The sequence below is a fragment of the Falco peregrinus genome, chromosome 4, assembly GCF_023634155.1.
Source record: "Falco peregrinus isolate bFalPer1 chromosome 4, bFalPer1.pri, whole genome shotgun sequence".
Taxonomy (NCBI): domain Eukaryota; kingdom Metazoa; phylum Chordata; class Aves; order Falconiformes; family Falconidae; genus Falco; species Falco peregrinus.
Genome location: NC_073724.1, coordinates 21,195,067 through 21,218,049, shown reverse-complemented (window position 1 = coordinate 21,218,049; position 22,983 = coordinate 21,195,067). Strand labels below are relative to the sequence as shown.

The 22,983-nt window shown below is 41.1% G+C and overlaps 1 protein-coding gene across 4 annotated transcripts in view; it reads left to right on the top strand.

Moving 5' to 3' along the window:
* The window catches only part of GRIK1 (glutamate ionotropic receptor kainate type subunit 1), a 174,440-nt gene that overhangs the window by 104,974 nt on the left and 46,483 nt on the right, over window positions 1-22,983 (top strand). For all 4 annotated transcript variants that reach the window (XM_055802665.1, XM_055802663.1, XM_055802666.1 and 1 more), the window contains exons 5-7: window positions 7,782-7,835; window positions 9,505-9,678; window positions 13,177-13,320. In XM_055802665.1, the coding sequence (XP_055658640.1) occupies window positions 7,782-7,835; window positions 9,505-9,678; window positions 13,177-13,320 (372 nt within the window). The remainder of the gene's footprint in view (window positions 1-7,781; window positions 7,836-9,504; window positions 9,679-13,176; window positions 13,321-22,983) is intronic.

Sequence of the window (22,983 nt, the reverse complement as noted above, 5' to 3'; positions counted from 1 at the left end):
ATGACAGCAGGAACAAGCTGCTCCAAAACGAGGTTTGTGGGGGAAGAGTTAAAATGACAACAAAAATTTTCAGGGATCTGCAAAAACAAAGTACAGATGTCTGGCACACTGCAGGAGGCACAAAGCTTCAAATATACAAGACTGAGTATGAAAAAAAAAAAACAAACACCAAAACCAAAACAAACCTTAGTGTCAAAAGCAGAAGAGGAGAAAGTGCTAAAAAATGCACTAAGACAGGGCAAAGTGGCAGAACAGTTTGTGTGGGAAATGGATCAGGGAGACAACCGACAAGCTGCAGATACTGATAATGCCCTCTGATGCCTTAAGAACTCAGAGCAAGATGGTGAATGGCAGTGTGGGAGAAAACAGGAAAATTAAGAGAGGTACACCTGTGGGTCAGAGCTGCAGGAAAAGAAGCAACATAAATATAGGCTAGAAAGAAAGGAAAAATGCCTTTTATATAAGATAGCTCTGTGGCTGAACCTAGATGCTGGCAGCAGTAACTCAGGTGCTGAAGTTCCTCTCTGTCAAAGGCAGCTGTGAAATGTGGAGGTGTGGAGGGCTCTGAATTCACGTGGACTCATCTGATTGTAGGTTAGCTACATGAAGTACCACAGTTCACATTCTCATGACTGTATACACGTAATTTTACACTGAATGAAAACAAGACATTAAAGAGACTGCTATAGAAATTATTTTAAGAGAACTGCAATATTAGTAGAAAATGTTTTTGACTTTGTAAATGATCCAATAGCTATTACAGGAACAATATATCATATCATTGTTAATTTATATAAGATTTATAACAGGAGTAGGAATCAGGGCTAACAGTCACCTAAACCTGTCCCCAAAGCAATAATTTCTTGTCTGCCTACTGTATTTACAATAACATAGTAGATGCTTAGTAGCCTATGCAGAAGATAAAGAAAGTGGGGACTTGTAGTGGGTTGGGGTTGCAGCAGGTATTTTAACAGATTAAAAATGCAACGGGGTCACACAGGAACATACCTACCATCGCTTATGCTCAGTTCCTGTGTCCTGTTCACCCCCCAGACCTGGACAGGTTTGCCCCAAAAGTTTTGCACAAGGGTCTGCATTTCCCCCCTCCAAGCCCAAGAGGGCCTCTGCACCAGGATCTGCTCCATCGCCTTTGGGCGATCCCCCAGCGCAGGTGGGCAGCATCCCTCACCTCCTCCAAGCCTTGCCTATGCTGGGAAAGAGGCAAAAGGCCACCTCTCACCTGCTCTGGGTGCATTTCCCTGCTGGGAGGCAGCCAGGCATACTGCCAGTAGCATTTGTGCTGCCAGCCTGCCTCTGAGCTGAAGGCACAGGCAGGGCAGAAAAGTTGATGCCCTTCTTCCAGCAGTGCCCACGCCACTGGGGCTGGCAGCAGCAGCAAGGGCTCTGCAAGCAGGGGCTGCTCGCACCAGCCCTAAGGGGGCACTGCCTGTTGCACAGCTTGTTACCCAGGAAGGGAGGGCAAGGGATGCCCAAAAGCTCTCTCTGGGAAGCAAAAGGATTAGCACATCCAGAATTATGTCCTGAAAGAGTCAGTATATAGAGCTGTGTTTGGGAATGCAGACCTACCTGACCTAGCCTCCTTACCGGGCTGTGGGATGAGGGGAGGTGACCTCCTCACTTGCCTCCTGCAGCCTTTTCTTTACAAAACAGCACAAAAGACAGATTTCTTCTCTTAAGCAAGACTATCTTCTGCTTATTTATAGCTTTAACTAAAATACCATTAGGCCACACTTGTTTCTTGTGCAGAAGAAGAACAGGTGAATCAATAACCTAATTAAACAAAATACAAAGCCCACACACAGCTGAATAACCTATCCCCTAAACTCATGCATTTCCCTTCTCTCTGACATGCTGCAGAGAGCCAAGGCTTTCACAGTCCTGACCAGCTTAATGAGGTCTGGCCCTCTCCTCTGGCCCTCTCCCAGATCTGGAAGGAGCAAGAAGAAATTGTGATTATTAATTGCTGCCTTTCTCAATAGTCACTGTGAATTTTCTCTCCATATTCCCACATGAGGGTCGGTAACCTCATGCAACTGGTGCACAGTGGCTGAGGGTGTTTTCCAGCTCTGTTGCCTGTAACCAGGTAGCTACCCAAACTAGCAGTTCTGCTGCCCAAAGTGACCTGCTCCACAGGGAGCAAGATATTCTGAAATTACTTAAATTGGGAGGTTATGCCATCAGGGTTTCCAAACCAGACGTACCACACCAGCAGAGCTGATGGAAAATGTTGCAGCTGGTCTGTCACTCCCACAGTCTCCTTGAAAGTCTTGGCTGCTGGAGCTGTAAAGCTCGTGAAGACTGAACAAATCATCTGACAAGGAGTGAGATCTAGCAGAGAATTAGATGCCAAAACCAGGAGCTAAATGCAGCTGTGGCTTTTTAAGGCAAAATTGTGATCTCCAAAGTCTGCTCAGGATCTGTTGAAGCTCCTTAGGAACCTCCCTGTTTAACTTCAGCATTGCCTGTCCTGCTGTGCTCCAAGGGTGTCTAGCACCTCTGTCCTTCCTAAGCCTAGAACCAGTTATCCCTTAAAGAGCGTGAGATAGTAAGGCACCCTTCAAACTTGTCTAAGACTAGCAGGACTGAACCCTTTATACAAGGAAGCTGGAAGCACGTTCTTAAGGAAAAATCTGGTGTTTACAACATTTACCTGAAATATTTTGTGGACAGACATTTGGTGCTCTGTCTAGACTAGGTAAGAAATCCCACAAGTCAGTTAAATCTAGCTATTGCAAATTGCAATGTTTTATGTATGAATCTTCCAATATATCCTGCACATACTGTATTTCTTCTGATATTGTCTTTTTGTATGAGGAACTTAGTTCAAGAGGTTAAGTTGTTACGGTTAACCTTCAATTTATTTTGTTTAATACACCAATAGTTGACATAGCTTTTACTGCTAGGCAAACTTGTCTCATAAATTATGTTGCTACTAGCCTTAAATTATCTCCTCCTTCCTCCACACCTCTAAAATAAATTTTATGAAAATTACTGTATATATAATCAGATTGAGGACACTCACAGAGCATTTTATAAAGACTTCCATGGTCACTTTTACTACGTGACAGACATATAATTAATAATAAAATGAGATGTGAGATGGTGTCCACGCTGGAGTTTGAAAGGTAATGCTGCAGCCCTAGCTCCCTGGGATCTCTTCAGGAAGGAGAAGGATCCAGCCACAGCTGGCTGGGACCCTGGGCCAACACATTTGTCCTGTCCTATTGTTATGGCCCTTGCTTCCAGCTGGACACCAATACTATACTAGTGAAGTATTTACGGAATATATCTTGTTTCTCGACATGGCTCGTGTCCATGTTGGAGGAACTCTATCTGTTCCAGCTGGACCACTGCTGTGACCGAGTGGGATGCAGATTTCCAGTAAGTGAAGTCATGTCCAAGTAAAGCTGTCCTCACAGGGTGCCCGGAAGCATTGCAAGCACGGTATAAGCCTTTTATCTTGAACACTTGAGAGGCAAGGAGGCGGAGGGGCTTTTGTTCTTTATGGTGTATCTTGCTGATCTTAGAAAACAGTAGTGGTACTAATCCATTGAATAATGAAATGCATTCATTTAATGGTCATGGAATTAATTAGTAGCATGAGTGAGGAAAATGCAAAGTGAAAGCAAGCAAAGTGTTTGATGCAGTTCCCACTAATATGCTTCACCATCATTCCGGTTTCAGCCCACCTTGAAGGAAGACTGACACTAGTGAGTCTGACACTAAGTGAGGTGGTGATTTTTTTGATGGGCAAATGCAGGTTGGAGCTGGGATATGATGCAAGCCAGGAACAGAGCACCCAAAGAGATTTATAGACATCAGAGAGAATTCTTTTATCCAGCTTCTGTCGGCTTGCCATATACGACCACTGATACTTTTTCAGATTCACATTGCAGTTCATGACCCTCAGCTAAAAATGCAAAGCTACAAAAGACAAGGCCAAACCTTCCTATCTGAAATGGGTAGTTAGAGATGGAAGTCTCTTTCTTATTTGCCAAGATAATCCATAATCCTACCACATCTGAGTTTGGCTGAAGAACAGATTTTATGCATGGTAAAATGAGTAGGAGATCTACAAGGAGAAAGGAGAATATTTTAGCCTGGTTTCACTAATTTAAATTCATCTAAGTTCCACACTACTAAAAGCTGTTATTATTTAGCTAGAAATTTTATATCAGATGCATAATTATTTTAACAATTACATGCAAAGTTATTTAAATAGGAATGTGTAATGAAATCTCATTCCAGTTTCTTATGGGCAGCTATATGTAAATAAACCAGTCTTGCCTTCCCTTCTCTGTTCTGGGCTGCTGTGCTTATTTTCATCACTGGGGAGGACACTTGCTCTTTGGGAAGAGCCTTTGCAGCAGCTTTGCAAGGTACTTCAGAGGTGTCCCAGCCTGAAAGGAGTCTTTGCTCCTAACAGGCTTTTATTATTTTCTCACTCCTGGTAGTTTCTAAAAGCTGCTTTTCCTGTATCTGCTGCACTGCAAACACACAGCAGAAGATGACTCCTCACAACTCTCCTGTTTACACTAATAGGACACCCAAGTCATTGAGACTTGGGAGCCATTAGCCCTTTGGGGTCTCTAACATGATACTCAGCATTCCTTTTGATTTAACTTGTCTTTATCTCCTGGTTTCCTAATACCATCCTTCAGAATGGTGATTTGTTACTGTCCTTAAATCGTCATTCACTGGGAATTTTATTTAGCTACCATGTTACCCTAAAACACAAATAAGTTATTGTTGCAAAGTCTTTACAATCCATGAATGAAAAGTACCCTATTTAGGTCAATCTACAGATCTAACCCACATGTCACAGTGATGTATAAGTGCTATATAACTGTTAACCAATTAGCATCCTTAATGACTGTTAGATGGGAGGACAACCAGTTAAGGCTGTTCTTGTAACCAATGCTAAGTGAGAGGGTAGATCCCAGCCTGGGACAGATCCAACACCAACTCTTATTCCTTAACCAAACAAGGACACTATTAATGTGTGCATGCACTTACAAGCTCCCTTCTAGCTGTCTGTATCTTCGTATCTTAATGAGTCATTGTTAATATAGAAAATACAAAAATGACACATTGATTAAGCTTTCCTGGACTGCTGCAATATTTTATTTGGAAGAATTTCAGCAAACGTCTCTCATGGAGCCCTTGGGTGCAGGGTCCTTGGCAAATCCATGGCACCCTTCCAGCAATTGCCATTGTGAAACTGTCTTGGTTATGGCAGCTAACATTGCTGGCTGAACCTCACTTTTTACGTGCAATTGCCTTTGATTTTCAGGGGGTTTGGCTCTGGGTTTTTTTCCAAAGACAATCCTGTAGCATGGCTTTTGAAATCATTATTATTCACAGGTATGTCCGTGTCCTTCCAGCTCTGTTTATAGCACATTACTTAGGAATCAATATTCTCATAAAAAGTTTTAATACAAAATGTGTTCAGGAGGCAAACACTCTTCTCAGGATACTACCCTTGGATTTGCGAGGAAAGTAATAACTGGGCTACTTTGGATTAACTAGCAGGTTACCCAGTAACAGTGTAGCTGCAGCAGCATGAGCTAGGTAATGCTTCCCAAAGATCCAGGCTAGACACTTTATAATCATTCTAGTTAATGTATCTGTCTAGTTAATGTGAAATTGTATTTTAAGGCATTATATGGCTTAGCACTGTCCTGGCTCCCCATTGTCTTAGTATTTCTGTGCAGGCAGATTGGAGTTTATATTTTCTGATAACAGAAGTGCAGTCAGTTGATGTCAGCTCTTCTATCTCATGCTAGAATTAAAACTATGATGAATCACTAATTTAAATCTTGGTATCTGCACTATTTACACTTACCAGTATAAACCTGCTTTCATGCTAATGTAACACCATGGACTAACTGCAAAATTCCTGTAGAGGACCAAATAAATTCAGGCATACAGAGGATTACTGGGAAACCACATTTATTTAACCTAGCTGCTGGTCTGCACCCAGTATGAAGCCATTGAGTTACTTCAGTACAGTTTCAGCTCGGAAGAGACCTGCATCATAAAAATCCTGACTGGCACCTCCTTCCCATAGCAGGGACCGCAGACACAGAAACCCAGTGGCTCCAGGGAGCAGAACTGAGTCCAGCCCAGTCAGCTGGGAAACACAGTATGCAAAAGCTTCCACTGATGCTACCATATATCACTCTCTGTTTGTAAATAGGGAAGGAACATCAGTCTCCAGGATTGCTAGATTGCTCATTTCTACAGGTAATAATATAATGTAAGAAATGGAATAGAAGAGGATTAATACAATAGGAAATACAAAAGGCGATTTTGACATGTAAATTCAGTGGAGCATTTCAATAAATTACCTGCCTTCTGGCTTAATTTTTAGTGGCTGGAAATAGATGGGTTGTTTGTGATTAACACTGAGCTGCGTTTAGTATCTGCTACAGCTTAGAAAGATCAGATTCTTTCCTTTTTTAGGTGAGGCGTTGCCGTACACAATCACACAACTGATTTTCAGAAGCTTTTGCCATGAAAGGGAGTTTTGGCAAACGAATCACACTGTTTCACCCTGTTTTTCAAACAGCTCTTCAGGCTCTGCTAAGAGTTCTAAAATGCCATTAAAAGCAGAATCTTACGTGACTGTGGTCCAGACTAAATAACATTTAACCTTTGTCTGTGTTACTGTCATGATAAAAAATTCTTCAGTAGTTTCCTAGCTCATAATTACTCCTCCCACGATCCCAGACAGGGCAAAAAGCCTGCATCGTGAAAATAGCGAACATGGACGCAGCGACAAGAATAGGTGATACTGGGATGAAACTGTAGAACAGGGGTCCTCAAACTATGGCCCGCAGGCTGGATACGGCCCCTGCAGGGTCCTCAGTCCAGCCCCCGGTATTTACAGACCCCCCTGTCCCCCCCACCGGGGGCTGGGGTGGGAAACCAAGCAGCCGCAGATGACAGCCTGCCACTGCATCCGTGCGCCGGCCCCCTGGTTAAAAAGTTTGAGGAGCCCTGTGTAGAGCATCCTGCTATACACCATCAGGGGTGTTTTATGCAAGCATTTCCAATGATTTTTGGAGTGGTGCTGATGGAAAAAACACATCCCTCTAGAAGTTTCCTGCAATGTGAGGGCTGGAAAAAAAAATTTCATCCTTTTCCACCCAAGGTGGCCAGTCAGTATGCATTTAAATGCCATCCTTACCTTGCAGACCTTCAAAAGGTCTAACTCTAGAAAATTAATCCAGACCAGAAATCCTTTTGTACTAGTTGTTTTGACAACCTCCTGCAGACCTGCATTCCCCAGGTGGGGAAAAAAGGCATTTATACAAGCTTTTTGTTTTTCTTGTTTACTTCAGTAAGCACTCACAGAGTGTCTTGTTCTCACTTGGCAATGCAGAATAAAAACACCTGCATCTAAGCACTTTTCCCTACAAATTCTGTTGTCTGCTAGTAAATTCCTTTTTAACACTTCTAAACCACAGACTAAAGAATTTCACTTTTAAAAAAATCAGCTTCTCATTATCACTAGTAATTTTTCTTCTCCCAGAGGTTTTGCAATCTTTAATCTCTTTGCTGAGCAGAGATGATAAACATAATTTAAATACAACAGAGTATCTTTTACTCCTAAGAAAAATGTGGGTTTTATTGTAATTGAGTTTTCATGACCTGTAATGTGTTGTTCCAGATTAACCCGTACTTTTCAAAAGACAGTGGAGTACACTGAAAGCATCCAAAGTAAAGTATATTCACCTTCCAATCTCTTTCAACAGATTCTTTCCATGGGAATGATGACCGAATACTACCACTACTTTTTTACAACACTGGTAAGGAACAGTAAAGATTTGGGAGTGAATTTTGTCTGTTGCAGAAAAGACAATTAAAATTCCTGCTTTTTCTGGGACATCTTTGTTGCCATTATTCAAGGAAACCTCTCGAGAATGAGTGCTGACACTCCTTAGTAATATCAGGACTCACAATTTTGTGAGAAAGCTGTTTTGCAGTATCTGTGGGACTAGCTAAAACTTCAATACAATGAAAATTAATTTCAGTAGTGTGTTTAAGGAGGAGCTGTCGGTACCGGTGGATCAGAGTGAAAAAAATGGCTTTACAATGGAGCATGAGGTCAAACACCATAGGTGGTGCAATTTGTCACTAAATGCTTCGTTTACTTATAAAATCACTTGGTGGTTATATATAAAAAACCAAACCAAACCAAACAACCCTACGTTTTCTTTTATGGAACAAATCTATAAATACTTATTTCACTACATACTTCCTATATTTTAACTTATATCCTATATATAACTATAACTCAATCCATGTTCAAGGTATATTTGCGTTGTAGACTAGAAAGGCACAAAAGAACCAATATTGCTAGAACAGTCCTAGAGGACTGGATTATACCATTGTGCATCAGTTTATTCTTAATTTTCTTTCCATATAAAATTTTATGTGGAAATGAAAAATTGTTTTTAATCCAATAGTCAATTCATTAGTGAGAAAAGACTCTTCTAGCTACTCTCTAGAAGCAGTAGCTTGAAATAGTTCTCTTTGAGGCCATTCTAACAACAAGAAAAATGTGAAAATTTAGGATTCACTGTGGAACTTAGAGTTTTATGCAATAAACAATCTAACATAAAACGGTAACCACCAACAACAATATGCATGAGCTAGTATAGAGCACATATTAGAACAAGCAATAAGCAGTGCTGGTGTGTCTCAACATGCTATTGTAAATCTTTACATTTTGATGGTTACTGTGGTAGTAAACCACGACCAACACGTTTGTCATTTTACTTGCCTGCTGGGATCAGCAAAAAGTTGTTTTGGAAAACAGCCTTCAGGCTTTGAGAAGCAGTTATCATGTTTCTCCTGCCTGATAAATACAGCTGTGGAGTGTGGCACACAATGATATAATTTAGAATACCCGTTATTTTCCTGCCCTGTAAACAGTGAGCACTGAAGCGCATGGACTTACTGTGCACTGGCCTGACATGTCCATTAGCCGTACTGCCAGCAAGTCACCTGAAGGAGGCAAGGCAGGAGAAAAATGGGATTCATAAGTAGTAAAAGTGTATCGCTTTCGACATCTCTTGGAATTTTCCTTCCCCGAGTTGAGAAATAAGCTTGACATTGGCCAGCTAATTCCTCACGTTGGTTTGTTAGAGCTGTAACGCTGTAAGAGGACTGCTATAAACTACAATTAGATACTGCTGTGCAGGTTGGTTGCAAAATAGTGTTGTTGCAGGGAACTGATTTTAATGTTCCAAAAAGCAGATATGCAGTTTGTCATAAATTTCACTCGGCTCTGGTTTATTCAGATTTATAACTGAAGCAGTCATGACTGGGCTTTTAGGGCAAGCAGAGTGTTCTCAGGAAAAAAAACAAACCCCAACACTCGAGCTTTGAATTGAAAATCAAATACAATGTCAGCCTAATTTTGCTTTAAAAATACTACATCTGGTTTTGTTTGTTTTCTTAATGGTGATTTAGGATCTATTTGCATTAGACCTGGAACCATACAGATACAGCGGAGTAAATATGACAGGGTTTCGCCTGCTCAACATTGAGAACCCGCAAGTTTCATCGGTCATTGAGAAGTGGTCAATGGAGCGTCTGCAGGCACCACCAAAACCAGAGACTGGCCTCCTCGATGGCATGATGACAGTAAGTGCACAACCACGATGATGCTGGGGTTTCCACAGCACGCTTTGCAGTGCTTTTCTAGCAGATGCGAACTGATCCCTTTGCCGCTTTACTTTACAGTGCAAATGCTGAGGCAGCATCCCCAAAGCAGACTTTTACCCGCTTCTACACAGAATGGCATTTGCCCCTGTTGTACTCATCTGTGTGACAAACCACTTCCAGACAGCTCTAGAGATGGGTGACAATTCTTTGTCACAGTGCCATCCGGCTAACATCATTCATCTTATTGTTGTCAAATGTATATACTGCTGCCTCATTTCTTTAATAATGTCCTGCATGGAGTGAAGAACATCATAGGAAATAAAAACTTTCAGAGCAGGTATATGATTTATAAGCTGCAAGGAAAGATATTGTACATGTGGACAGGTAATAGTATTTTTAAATTGGAAAAGTGCCCTTTCTTTTCATTTCCAGCATCTACAGCAGCTCTGGCTTATAAAATACAATTTAAAGATAAATGAAAGGTATCATCAAGCCAGGAAATTAGGATTTCCTCCCTACCACTCCCCCAAGAAGTAAAGAAAAGAATAGGAACAATTACGTGGATAGTGTGACTCCATTCAGTTTTGCAGGGTGAAGAGTTGCCATCTTTTTGCAATATAAGATAATGTATCTTATGTACTGAATGGAGTTTGAAGTGATATGAAATAGGCTTTATTGCAGATTATTGCAGGGGAAATCTTGAAACATCTAACATCCTGAAGAGAAATGCATTATGTGTGCTATCTCTAGCATTTTAAAAAACAATGTTGCTCGTTTGGGCAGTGCCATTGTGCTCATTCATATGCAAAGCAGGGGAGAAAGCTGTCCCTGGGAACTTCTGATGTGAATATGCAAGACCTGCAAGGGTAACTATTCACACACAACTGTTCACCTGCATTCACTCAACTGTAAAACTCAGAAAAGCAAAGTTCTTACTAGACTCTTATGCTCTCCTTTGTATCTCTGACTCTCATCCTCTCCTTTGCATATCTATAATTTCTTGGTGTCCTTGATGCTCTGAAACAGCAGGAGCACCAAGACAAGCATCTTCCTGGTGAATCATTTAAATATTCATAGCAAGTTCTGCTTATTCCGTTTGATAGAGAGCTGCAATACTGCTATATTTCATTAGACAATAAGGCTATGACAAGCTGCACAGTATGAGGAGTTCAGGATTACATGTCCTATTGTTAATTTAGGATTTCTCCCTTATGGTTCATGCTATAGTGTTTGCCCTGATGTCAGCTTGTGGCAAGTCACAGGGCATGACCAAGACAGTTTTGAATTCATGTCCCACTTTATGCCCAAACTGCACACAGAGGTGTAGTTGTTTGAATGAGATCTTTGGGTTTCTTATAGAATATGAAAATGAGAAAAGCAAGTTCCAGGGCTAACTCTTTGTCCCTTTCTTCTTATGCACAAGTGCAGACGTCAATATAAGGCAGTTTCAGAAACTGAGGTGACCTTTTATTCCTCCATGCAAAGCCAAGTCCTAAAACAGAACAACAGTGAGGGGAGAAATAACAGGCTGAGGGAGGTTATATTACCTCCCAGTTGCTGCACAGCAGGATGGATGAAAAACAAGTTACACAAGCACAAGATTCAAACAGCCAAGTCTGGCAACGTTGCCAGCGTGCCAACACTGCAGAATGCACCGTCTTATCCAGTCCAAGCAGTGGCAGGCCCAGGTAGGAGTGCAAAGTCAGGTGCACTGAAGCATTTTCACCAAGTGTGTCCAGAGTCTCTAGTCCTGGGACATAGGCAGACTGGAACTCCAGTGAGCAAGTAAAATTCAATCCTGAATGGGCATATCCCCCGTCTAATATAAACAATTATCTGAAGTCCATTGACATTGACAGGAATCTTTCCATTGACTCTGAGGGATTTTGGATCAGGGCTTTAGTCTCCAGGTCCACTTGAAAAAACTACCTGTTTTAAGACACTTGACACTGAGAATAGCTGTTACTATCTCCCCCTGCTTGACTCACCATTTATAATGTCTTCAGTGTGCTGTGACTGTGGAAGCATTGTTTTGGTCAGATCCTGATTAGTGTGTCAAGAGCAATTTCTCATCTGCAGTATATTAAGATTAGTTGATAAATTCAGATCACATTTGATTGCCAGCAAAAAACCTCCAATGCTGGTAAGACTGATGTTGCTGTAATTTACTTAGGTAAATGAAAGAGACAAAGAATCAAATCTATTCATTTCCCAAAGGAACTGCATGGGAAAGGAATAAAAAATAGATTAGCTTTGCAGTTCATATAAATTAGTCCAGTTTCTCATCTGCAGAGTTAGAATTCCTTTTTCTTAAATTCCCTGCTTAATTATTCAGTAGCTTTACAAGAAAGGCAAGGACTTCATTTTCACAGCATCCCAGTGCATTAAGTGAAACATGGCCATTCCCACCTCACACATGAGAGCACTGAAGTACAATGCAGGTGAAGGCAAGATTTTTCTAAAACTTCTCAGTGACAAAGGGTGACAGGGTGTGCGATCTCTGTTTGAGGCTTACTGGGCATGCTTTTAAACCAGCAAACCTGTTCTCAAAAGAAACACAGATGCATAAACAGCATTCAGTAATTTTAGTAATATTTAAGTATCTTAGGGCTGGATCATCTGCCCTGTCTTAGTCAACTGGAAATTAGATGTATAAATCCAACTTAATCACCAAAACCCATACCTCAAAAGGACAGTTCACAACTCCGCATGGGAGGTATGGCAGGGGAACTGCCCTAGCCAGATCTTGGTGGGGCCATTTTACACATTTATGCCAAAAGCCAAGATCCTTGAGGACACTAAACACTTAGAGACAGTAAATACTTTTCCAGTGGGGCACCTACCAGGTGTTCGGTGAGACTGATTTCCCTGGAAAGCCGGGCCAGCCTACCCTTCGTGGAAGAAAGCAATCCCACAAGTGCCATGAGAAGAGCAGTGGGGGGGAGCTGGTATAGGACCCCTGTGGGAGCCCTCCCATGCACCCCTGTGGCCAGCCTGCAGGCTCGGCAGGGCCTGGCCTGAGCATCCACATGGTGCTTTTGAGTGACACACCTGGAGGTGTGGATAGTCTTTGGCAAATCCCATAAGAAAACTATAGAAGACTGAGTACTGCCAAGTGCTTGGCCCTGGAGGCCTGCCTGGAGGGTGGGACCTGGGCTGCTGTGTCACCTGAGGTTTCTTAAAGCTCCTCTCCATGCCACAGAGCTACCCATGTACTCCTCCCGGCACTGGCCTCGCAGACCTCTCTCTTCCTGTAGCTACCCAGTGTACTTTTCTTCCAAATGCTCACCTGAAAACACTCTGGAATTAATACAAGCTTCAAAAAAATGGGATTTGTTACACCTCACATTTCCATGGAGAGCTCGGTAGTGACCTTTTCCACAATGGCAGCCCAAGGAAACAGTTCTCAGTAGAGAAAAGCAGGGATTGGGCACACAGATGTACATTAAAGAAAGCCTTTCTGTTTTTTTCACACAGACTGAAGCAGCTCTGATGTACGATGCTGTTTACATGGTAGCAGTGGCCTCCCAACGTGCCTCCCAAATGACTGTCAGCTCCCTGCAGTGCCACAGACACAAGCCGTGGCGTTTTGGACCCCGATTTATGAATCTGATAAAAGAGGCAAGTGTAGACCATCTGCTTATGGTCAGCATAATCCTTCCTTTCTTCTTTAGCACCCTGGCTTGTGTTCTTGCTCCCTACTCTTTGTCATATGCTATGCTCTGGTTTCTGGCACTTGGATATCCAATTCTTCCTCACCTTCCTGGCAGGCAAATGTTGATTTATAGACACAAGGCTGTGGCTTGCATTCTGGTGGAGACTTTGTCTGGTTCTTCAAAACCAGAAACTGCTAAACCCTAGGTGTGATAAAATCTCAGACTAACACACTCTAAGACTTCCCAGGTTTTTTTGTAAGGTTAATGCTCATTATGAGTGTTTATAATTTCTAAAAATATGAGATAACTAACAACTGCCATTCTAAAAATTGAAAGAAAAGTGAGTCTGTAGCTCTGTTCTTGTTTCACTGCTTAATTCCAATTATTTTTCAGATTGTTTGATCAGTAATCAATACGCAGACAAGCTGAGAGAGTTGGGGTTGTTCAGTCTGGAGAAGACTCCAGAGAGACCTTATATCACCCTTCCAGTACCTAAAGGGCACCTACGAGAAAAATGGAGAGGCACTTTTTACAAAAGCATGTAGCGATAGGACAGGGGGCAACAGCTTTAACTGAACGAGGGTAGATTTAGATTAGACATAAGGAAGAAATTCTTTACTGTGAGGGTGGTGAGACACTGGCACAGGTTGCCCAGAGAAGCTGTGGATGGCCCATCCCTGGAAGTGTCCAAGGCCAGGCTGGATGGGGCTTTGAGCAACCTGGTTGGGTGGCAGGTGTCCCTGCCCGTGGCAGGGGGGTTGGAACTAGATGATCTTTAAGGTCCCTTCCAACCCAGACCATTCTATGATATGATTCTATGATTGCAGCCAGTAAATTGCTTCATGAAGTCATGCACTATCTCCTAAGAATCCATCACTGACCTAAGTTGATCCACAGGTGTTCTAAAAAATACTCATTTTAGCTGATTTGCCTTTATTCTTCCAAAAAATCAGGTTTTATTATGAATTCCAAATGGAAACTTTTACTTTAGGCAAAAGTGTGAGAATTAAGATTTGAAATTATATGGATGGTGTGTCCTATACATATTTAATCTTTTCTCCCGATTCTTGTCTATGACGGTGTGATTCCTATCAAAGCCATGTTCATTAGCACTTGTGTGGGTGGAACAGGACCTGTAGGCTGAGGTACAAGGTAAGTGGTAGCAGCACATCAGGGCATACACCTGAATCCAGAAATATTGTAGTGGCAAACTGAGAGACAAGACGTGGAGGTTACAGAACATGTAGAAGAGCTGTCATCACCTTCTCCAAACCTTTCCAAGTAAATTTTTTAGAATTGCCATAGGCAATATATGACATGGTGATGCACCTACACAGAGCATTGAAAGTTACTGAAACAGTACTCTCCACACAGGGTGTTCTATGAATTTGGAGATTTCCTTGTAAGCTTCCGTCTTTGAAAATATAAAGAAAAGATGGGAGTTACCCCAGTACTCAGGGACCTGACTTCAGAATTAAGGAAGCTTTGAGATACTTTCCTCACTGCAACACCATCATGGGAACACCCAGAGGAGTCAGGCAAGCAGCACTGGTAAAGATTATTTCTTGCACAGTGACATCAGCCATGCTGCATCCAGCTTCCCTGTTGGGGAGGAGATGGGAAGACTGTAGTAGGAACAGCAAAAGACAAGAGAAGATTGTCTCAGAAGTGTCTGTAATAAAGATTAACTTCTTTCTCTCCCTCCCTCCCTCCTGATTTGATCTGTGGTAAAACTTGCTCTTCTAATTCTCAGTCTCAAAGTAAATGAGGTAGCATTGCTACTCATACAACTTCTGGTGCACTTTAGGAATAACCATAATGAAACTGAAAGTTAACAAAACACTTCTTATCTGAGAATGCACCTGCAGTTGTGACCTGCTTATTTTGTGTGATGCTAAGTATGTAACGTAAGGATCCTGAATCCTAAGCCAGAAGTACCTTGACCGAGAGTACCATACATACTCATCAGGTCCAATTCAAAGTTTAAACAGTTATGCAGTTCACATTTATCATGTACAGCAAGCTTCTTGTGCATGGAGTGAGATATGTGAACTAATTACTGATCGTTTCACAGATAGTGTCTTTCATGGTCAGTAAAACACTGATTTAAATACTCCAAGAGTCTTATCTTCCTGGTTTTGTGTAGCCAAAAAAAGATGGTTGTTAAAAGCAGAGGAAAAGGTTTAATAAGATAGTATTACATTTCCTGTAAAGGCTATAACAGATGTTGGAAACTAAATAGCAAATGCATTTAGACCTCCCTAGTTCATGTATCTTTGCTCAATAAAGATAGATGAACTTCATAAAGTAGGAATCAAGTGAATAGGTATGGACAAAAAAAGTCAAGCAGGCAGAATGATAGTTTGGGCCCACATAAATACAATTCCTTTTTGCTATTTTGTGATATGGTACTGACAGTCTGGTGAAGGCATTTTACAGACTGGTCTGAAGACAAATACTCTGCACTGCAGTCTAAATAAACAAATGTCAGACAAAGAGGTTGCCTGCAATGAGTCCTGCAGGTGCTAGAGCTTAGCAAATACTTCAGTGGCTCCATGGTGGGTTTTTGTATTTCATTTTAGTGGGGATAAGAACTACAGTCATCTCATTTGCTTTGTGGGCCAATGCCAGGCTGATGGTAATAGGACCTCAGAACCTGCCTGTACATGAGAAGAGGTTAAGGTAGAAAGCCTCTGACTTGTATAGCAGCTCATAGACTGCTTTTCTCTTCACTCAGCAGATAGCAAATTAGTTTTTTTCAGCCTGTCACTGTCCTGTTGGGAAGTCAAGGTTCAGGTTATATCTGGTCCTCAGATACACACAAGTTAGTTTCTTCCTGAAAGCAACTGGAAAGTGGACATGCTAGGGCAAAATACTGCCTTTTGATTCATGCTGCTCTGAAAGTATGTGCATGGAGTTGGTTTCTGAATTTTCAGAGTATATGAAAACAAAAGATGGCTAGTTTAATGTGAGAATACTATTTTCTTGACCTTAAGACATCAGGTAAGTGTACCAGGTAACAACAGTAGATATTTTTCTTAATGACCAATACTTGAAATGCTACCAACAAGGCCATAGGAGAAAAGCATGAGCAAAAATATCTGAGGCTACAAAATAATGAATTACAGCAATAAGAAGAGTAATCTATTTTCTACAGATCTCATGAGATAATGCTGATTGTAGGAAGCATTTGGAAATTTGCAGAGAAAAGCAAACCTGACCAAAGCCCTCCAGCCCTGAGGACAGCATTGAGGTCAGAGAGGTCATCAGCTTGTTCCCATGAAGGAGGTTATTATATAACATACACTGTCTAGGCTCAAAACTCTTCTACAATAGCTCATTAAGATCTTTCTAGTGAAAAGTAAATCCTTGTGAGAAGATTTTGTCTCTCAGTGACCTAATGTCATTCATATCTAAATGATATTTTAATCTCTTAGCCCTTGTGGAGATATTTGCAGGGAATACACCTTACCCATGCCCAGAAAGAAAAAGGAGGTCATTGTCTCTCTTCAGAGAGAGAATACGGAGAGAAAGGATGATTCCACCTTTCCTAAAAGGAAAACGTGTGTAAACGTGAAACAGGTGTTTATAACTAAATGATCAAATTCCCTGGTCATGTTTCCTTTAAGGCATGAGATAAGCCCTAAAATGATTGTTATTCAATTACCATCTGAATCAATGTGAGCTCCCCTCACTCAAATCCAGTAACAATTAAAAGAAAGCTGCATAGAGAAGTATTTCAGAAGATAGAGATGCAGACTTTATCTTGAGTGACTTTATTAACTCCCCTCAAACAGAATCACGCACACAAATCTCAAAGATTAAAAGAAATCTAAAGCATTTACCCCTACATCAATTTATGTTGTGTTTTTGACAAGATACATTTCAAGCACATCTCGTTAGTAGAGACCAGGAGTGAAAGCAATCTATCTAGATTCTGCATCCAGTAATTGAATACAGTCTTCCTTTCATGGTGTGACATAAAAGCTCTCAATAATCCTCTGAGCTGAGGATTTTTTGCATATGCTAATGTAATGGACACAGAAAGCAACAAGATAAGTGGACTTGGTCATTGAGGCACTACCATGTCTGTAAAACTTTTAAGCCTCTGTCTCAACTTATTTGTAATAATTCTGAGTGAAGATAACCCAGTTAAGACTGGACAGCCAACCTTGTTGAAATGACTTCAAGCTCAAGAAACTTTCCTTAGAATTTATAAAGGGTTTTCCAGCCCTCTGTGAGCTGATTCTTGTTTCTACAAGTAGTAAGCGGTATGCCTCACAGAATGTCTGCAGCCTACAACAAAGACAAGGATTTGTAAAATTTGGCATAAATTAAGTCCCTGAAGAAGCCTGCTTAAATTCTCACATCATTTTTCATTGCTAAATATTTAAAATGAGACCTTAATTTAGCTTATTTGTATACAGTGAGAGTAAAAGTTGAACAAATTCTACAGGTTTTAAGCATCTAGCACTGTGTGACTGTGGTCTGTGGATGACACTGCTTCAAGACTAAAATTAATAATAAAAAAAAAGATGTATCCAATCCTTCCCTGTACAAGAGGACATCAACTGATTCAGCATCAAGATATGAAATTATGCAACAAGACCGTCTTTATTTTAGATTGTTATTTTGCCTGCTTTTTGAAATCATGATGGCAATTCAGAGTGTGGTACTCTGTGTTCTGGTTACATTGGCTGTAAAAGTTTTTATTTCATATTTCTTATTTATAAAAATAAAATTAAAAAAACCCCACCCTTATCCTACATGCAGAAGAATTTAATTCCTGGAATCTTTTCTTCTAAACTCAAAGCATTTAAACAAATTTTAGCCTTGCTCTGTAGAGAAAGAGGCCTCTTTATCAGTATAATTAGGAAGACTGGGGAAAAGGGAGATGTTAAAATTTCCAGCCATTACAAAAGGAGCTGGGAAGGTCTGCACCACAGGAAAGAAGTCTTGACAATCCTCTTAGCTGAACCACTCCTTTACGTAGACTAATCACCTTAGAAAGCAACAAGATGGGTGGACTTGGTCATACAGGGACTGCTATGGCTGTATATCTTTCGAGCCTCAGGCTCAACTTCTTTGCAGTATTTTTTCTGAGGGAAGATGATTCAATATGTTAGTCACCTGCTAGCACACACTCACCTCCAAAACCAGCTGCATGTGTACCTCCCCTGTGCTGAGAGTGTACAAATGATTTACAAACTCCCATCTCATCTACTTGCTATATGCATGCTTATCCTAGACCTGCTTGTTCTACAATAAGAAAGTAGTAAATTTCTCTGTTTTCTCACAGTTTTAGTGCTGTATTGCAGCTCTCAGATATTGGGGTATTTTTCAGCACGTGCATGTTTGAATGTTTAAATCAGGGCTCCTCACACTTTTTAACCAGGGGGCCGGCGCGCGGATGCAGTGGCAGGCCGTCATCTGCGGCTGCTTGGTTTCGCCCCCAGCCCCTGGCGGGGGGGACAGGGGGGTCTGTAAATACCGGGGGATTGAGGACCCTGGGGGGCCGTATCCGGCCTGTGGGCCGTAGTTTGAGGACACCTGATGTAAATCCTTTCAATCTCTGAACTGTTTGACATATATGCAGCACTTTAGATGGGTGACAAGTTCCTACTCTCTCATTCTGATCCAGCAGTGCAGGTGAGGTCCTGCCAGTTTGTTTTTCTCATGGCATGGAGGAAGCAACCAGCCATCCTTGGAATCCTAGATTTCCTGGGAAGTTCCAGTGCAGGGAGAAGAAGGCAGAACTAATAAGTATGGCACAACCACATCCAGTTTGATTTTGACCAAATTAGATGAGCTGATTAGCATTTTGAGAAAGTGACAGGAACACACAAAGTCTTGATTAACTGGTATCAAATCACAAGGTGAAATTTTCAGGGGATTCTTGAGCATAACTAACTAAATCCAAAACAAACAGAGAACATCATTGGAAGAAGGAGAAACTGAAGATTTTTCATTACAAGAGAGTATGAATTTAAAATAAGACAGAAGGGAAAGCGATCCACCTGGGGAGATATTAGTCAAATTTTCTTGGTTACAATTAGCAGCATCTCCAAAGAAGTAAAAAAAAAATCTTGTAAGAGAACAGAACATTTATTTTATTTCATGGTCTTTTGTTTTTACCAAAGTCAACATGTAAGAGTATTTTCATGGGACTAAAAATCTACAGAGTGGAACAAAGAAACAAGTGAGCAGTACAAGACTCTGGATTTCGGAAGACCCAGGAATTCACCATCTCCCCTGCTGTCTGAGGAAGGATCTGTGTGTGTCACCCAATCTTCCTGCTGCACAGAAATCTCTATGCATGTGGCTGGGGAAAGATGACAATATTTTGACTCCAAAATGTGAAATAGCATCTGTTCTGCTGCATCTTTGTCATTGTGTTTTAGTGTTGAGTCAATTACAGCATCTACAGAAACTGGCTGCAGTTAGTCTCCAGGCTCTGGAGCTGCAATATTTAGTTGATTCAAAGAAAAGCAGTTAATTACTTTGGTAGGAGTTCTCTCACCAGATAATTTCATATTAGGATTTGATGCACTCATTAAAACAAACATTTTTCTTTGTGCTACTTTTTAAAAACTTACTTCTTGTCCTTAAAGTAACAGATGCATTTCTGATATAAGCCTATTACTCTCTGTTACTTTGAACTGGAAACTCTTAATTAAAAGAACAAACAAAACAACTGATAGACTTGCATCTCATGATGATTTATTAGGAAATAAAGGTCAGCTTTCCAAGAAGATAAGGTATGGCTGAGGTTAATGCCCATAGGGATTCCTATTCTGAAATCAAATTTCAATTGGAGAATCACTTAATTTACAGAACAATCTATGCACAGATTGCAAAATAATGGTCCTAGAACTTGCATACTAAGAATAAATACATATTGAATTGCTAAAAAAGTTAGGTGCAAGGTTCTGATACTGTGATATCTAAAATCAAAACAAGAAATCTGAGAAAAAGATTATGTATGTTTTCTTCCATTCTGTTTTTACTTTCTTAAATACTACCTGGAAATTAGATTTCTTTATAAAAAATGAGCAAGAATTACTACAATGTGATTTTATCTGACTATAAGGCAGATACTTTGATATTTGCTATACAAACCTTTTTTTTTCAGAACATATTTTATATGTCCTGTCCTACTAAAAGTGCTCATCATTTATCCACACTGATATTTCAATTGAAGTGTTAGTGCATGGCCTGAAGTGGATGATACTCACTTGTACTCACCTAGTCACATCACTGTGCACGGCCTTTGTTCCAAAGAACTTCCAAGATAACTGTTAAATGCAGATGATGTAGGTTTTGGAGCAGTGTACTCTCATTGGAACAATCTGTTCCTCAGCCACACAACCTCCTACTCCTTCACAGATTTGCCGGCACTTGTGTCCCATTATGTCAGGTGGAGCACAGTGCTCAATGAAGCTTTGATTTGTGGTGCTTTGCACTACATAAGCACACAGATGCTCCTTTTCAACCCCGTAGTTCAATGGGTCAATGTCACTGTAATAGGACAACAGCTCAGTTAGGGAGGACACTTCCCACTCAAGATGATGGGCAGGAACGTCAGAGCTTTGGCTTTGGCTCCTGGCTCTACATGGACACCGCAACCATGAGCAAATCACTTCAGGACAGTTCCGAAACCTGTGCCGTGGTTATCTGACGAGGCAAACTGGTTATTGCTTGATAGGCACTTCCAGAGTGCTGATATGATCAGGCTGTTCACCATCCGTGCTTGTAGCTACATCACTCTAAAAGAAAAGGGGCAGGACCTAAAATGTAGGTGAAGAAGTCTTGTAGAAGAAAATGCTGTGATTCCCCTCCATAAAAGATGGATGACAGCTTTTGTCTACTTAGTGTATATAGCCTGTTAGCTGTGTGGAACAGGATTTCTCTACATACTGTCTTGCCTGTGCAAGTGATACCTGTTACTATGGGATCCCAATCTCCATTAACACAGTAGTGTAAAGGTATGGTTTCCAAGTTCATAGTCAACAGTAATCCCACTGTCCTGGTTTCAGCTGGGATAGTTGATTTTCTTCCTAGTAGCTGGTACAGTGCTGTGTTTTGGATTTAGTGTTAACAATAATGTTGATAACACACTGATGTTTCAGTTGTTGCTAGGTAATGCTTACTCTAAATCAAGGACTTTACAGTTTCCCATACTCTGCCAGTGAGCAGGTGCACAAGAACGCAGGAGGGGACACAGCCAGGACAGCTGACCTGAACTATCCAAAGAGATATTCCATACCATAGAACATCATGCCCAGTATATAAACTCGGGGGAGCTGGCCAGGAGCTGATCACTGCTCAGGGACTGGCTGGGCATCAGTCAGTGGGTGGTGAGCAATTGTATTGTGCATCGCTTGTTTTCATGACTGTTGTTGTTGTTGTTATTATTATATATTTACTATTCTTATCTCAACCCACGTGTTTTACCTTTTTCTGATTCTCCTCCCCATCCCACCCATGGAGGGAGGGGGAGGGGGGGGAAGAGTGAGCAAGGGGCTGAGTGGTACTTAGTTGCCAGCTGGGGTTAAACCACTACACTCACCTAGGCGCTTCAGTGTCAGTCATGTTCGTGCATGATAAGACAGACTCTGCTCTTACTAGGAAGAGCAGACTCTGCTCTTACTAGGAAGAGAAACTGGCAGTTTGACCTTCCCTTCCAGTTCTTCATGCCTACTCCCTCATCTCTGGTATCGATATAAAGCGATATGATAGGTGTAAGCTTTAAAGGAACTCAAAAGCTTTTCAAACATATGCTCTGAAATGAACCCACCTAAGCTGTCATCCTCAAGTATTCAGGGTTCATCTGTCAAATTTGTCACACCAAAAATGTTTCATATGACTATCCCTGAATGTCATTAAGGTCAGCCACTGCTCTGGAAATGAGTTCTCTGGAGCGGCTCACAGAACAGCCTCTGACTTGCCTAAGAAATCCCCCTTCAATATTTCCCTCTCTTGTTTCACAGCAGGGGTGTGCTCAGTCTTATAACAGCTGCTTGACCAGTTTCCTAAGAACAAGCCTCCCACACACACCCTCTTTTCCGTTCCAGTCCTGTTTAGTGAAAGTGTGTGACTGTTCCAGTCCTGGACCTCTTCAGAGTAAAGAGACTAAGAAGCATCATGGTTTTCAGTGGGGTAGATAAAATCCTGTAATGGTGAATGTTGAAATGTTTTTTATTATATCTCATGTTAGATCTGGACCAGAATAATGGAAAAGCCATACACTAACTCAGTAAATTCCATAATCCTTGAGGATCTCTTTTAATAAGAGGATTAATTGTAAGAGCTGATAAGTTGATGTGTGGCTCATAGCACATTATGATTTCCACTCTAACGAGAAGCAATATCACTATGACTTAAATCTATAAAGTGTCTCTGTAATTCTAATAAAGCAGGAGCCTTCTCTTCCAAAAGGATAGAAAACCAAAGGAAAATTAAAGTGAACTTTTCCTTGGTCATTATTTTTTGTTTAGTATATAGCAGTATTATTATTTATGGTGTTGGAAGATATTGTGGCAAAAAGTGATCCGTATTCTGAGCGTGTGGCTACAGTAGTTTTAGGCGTTCCTATGTTTTAAAAAAATTTCAGATACCTGATTTTGTG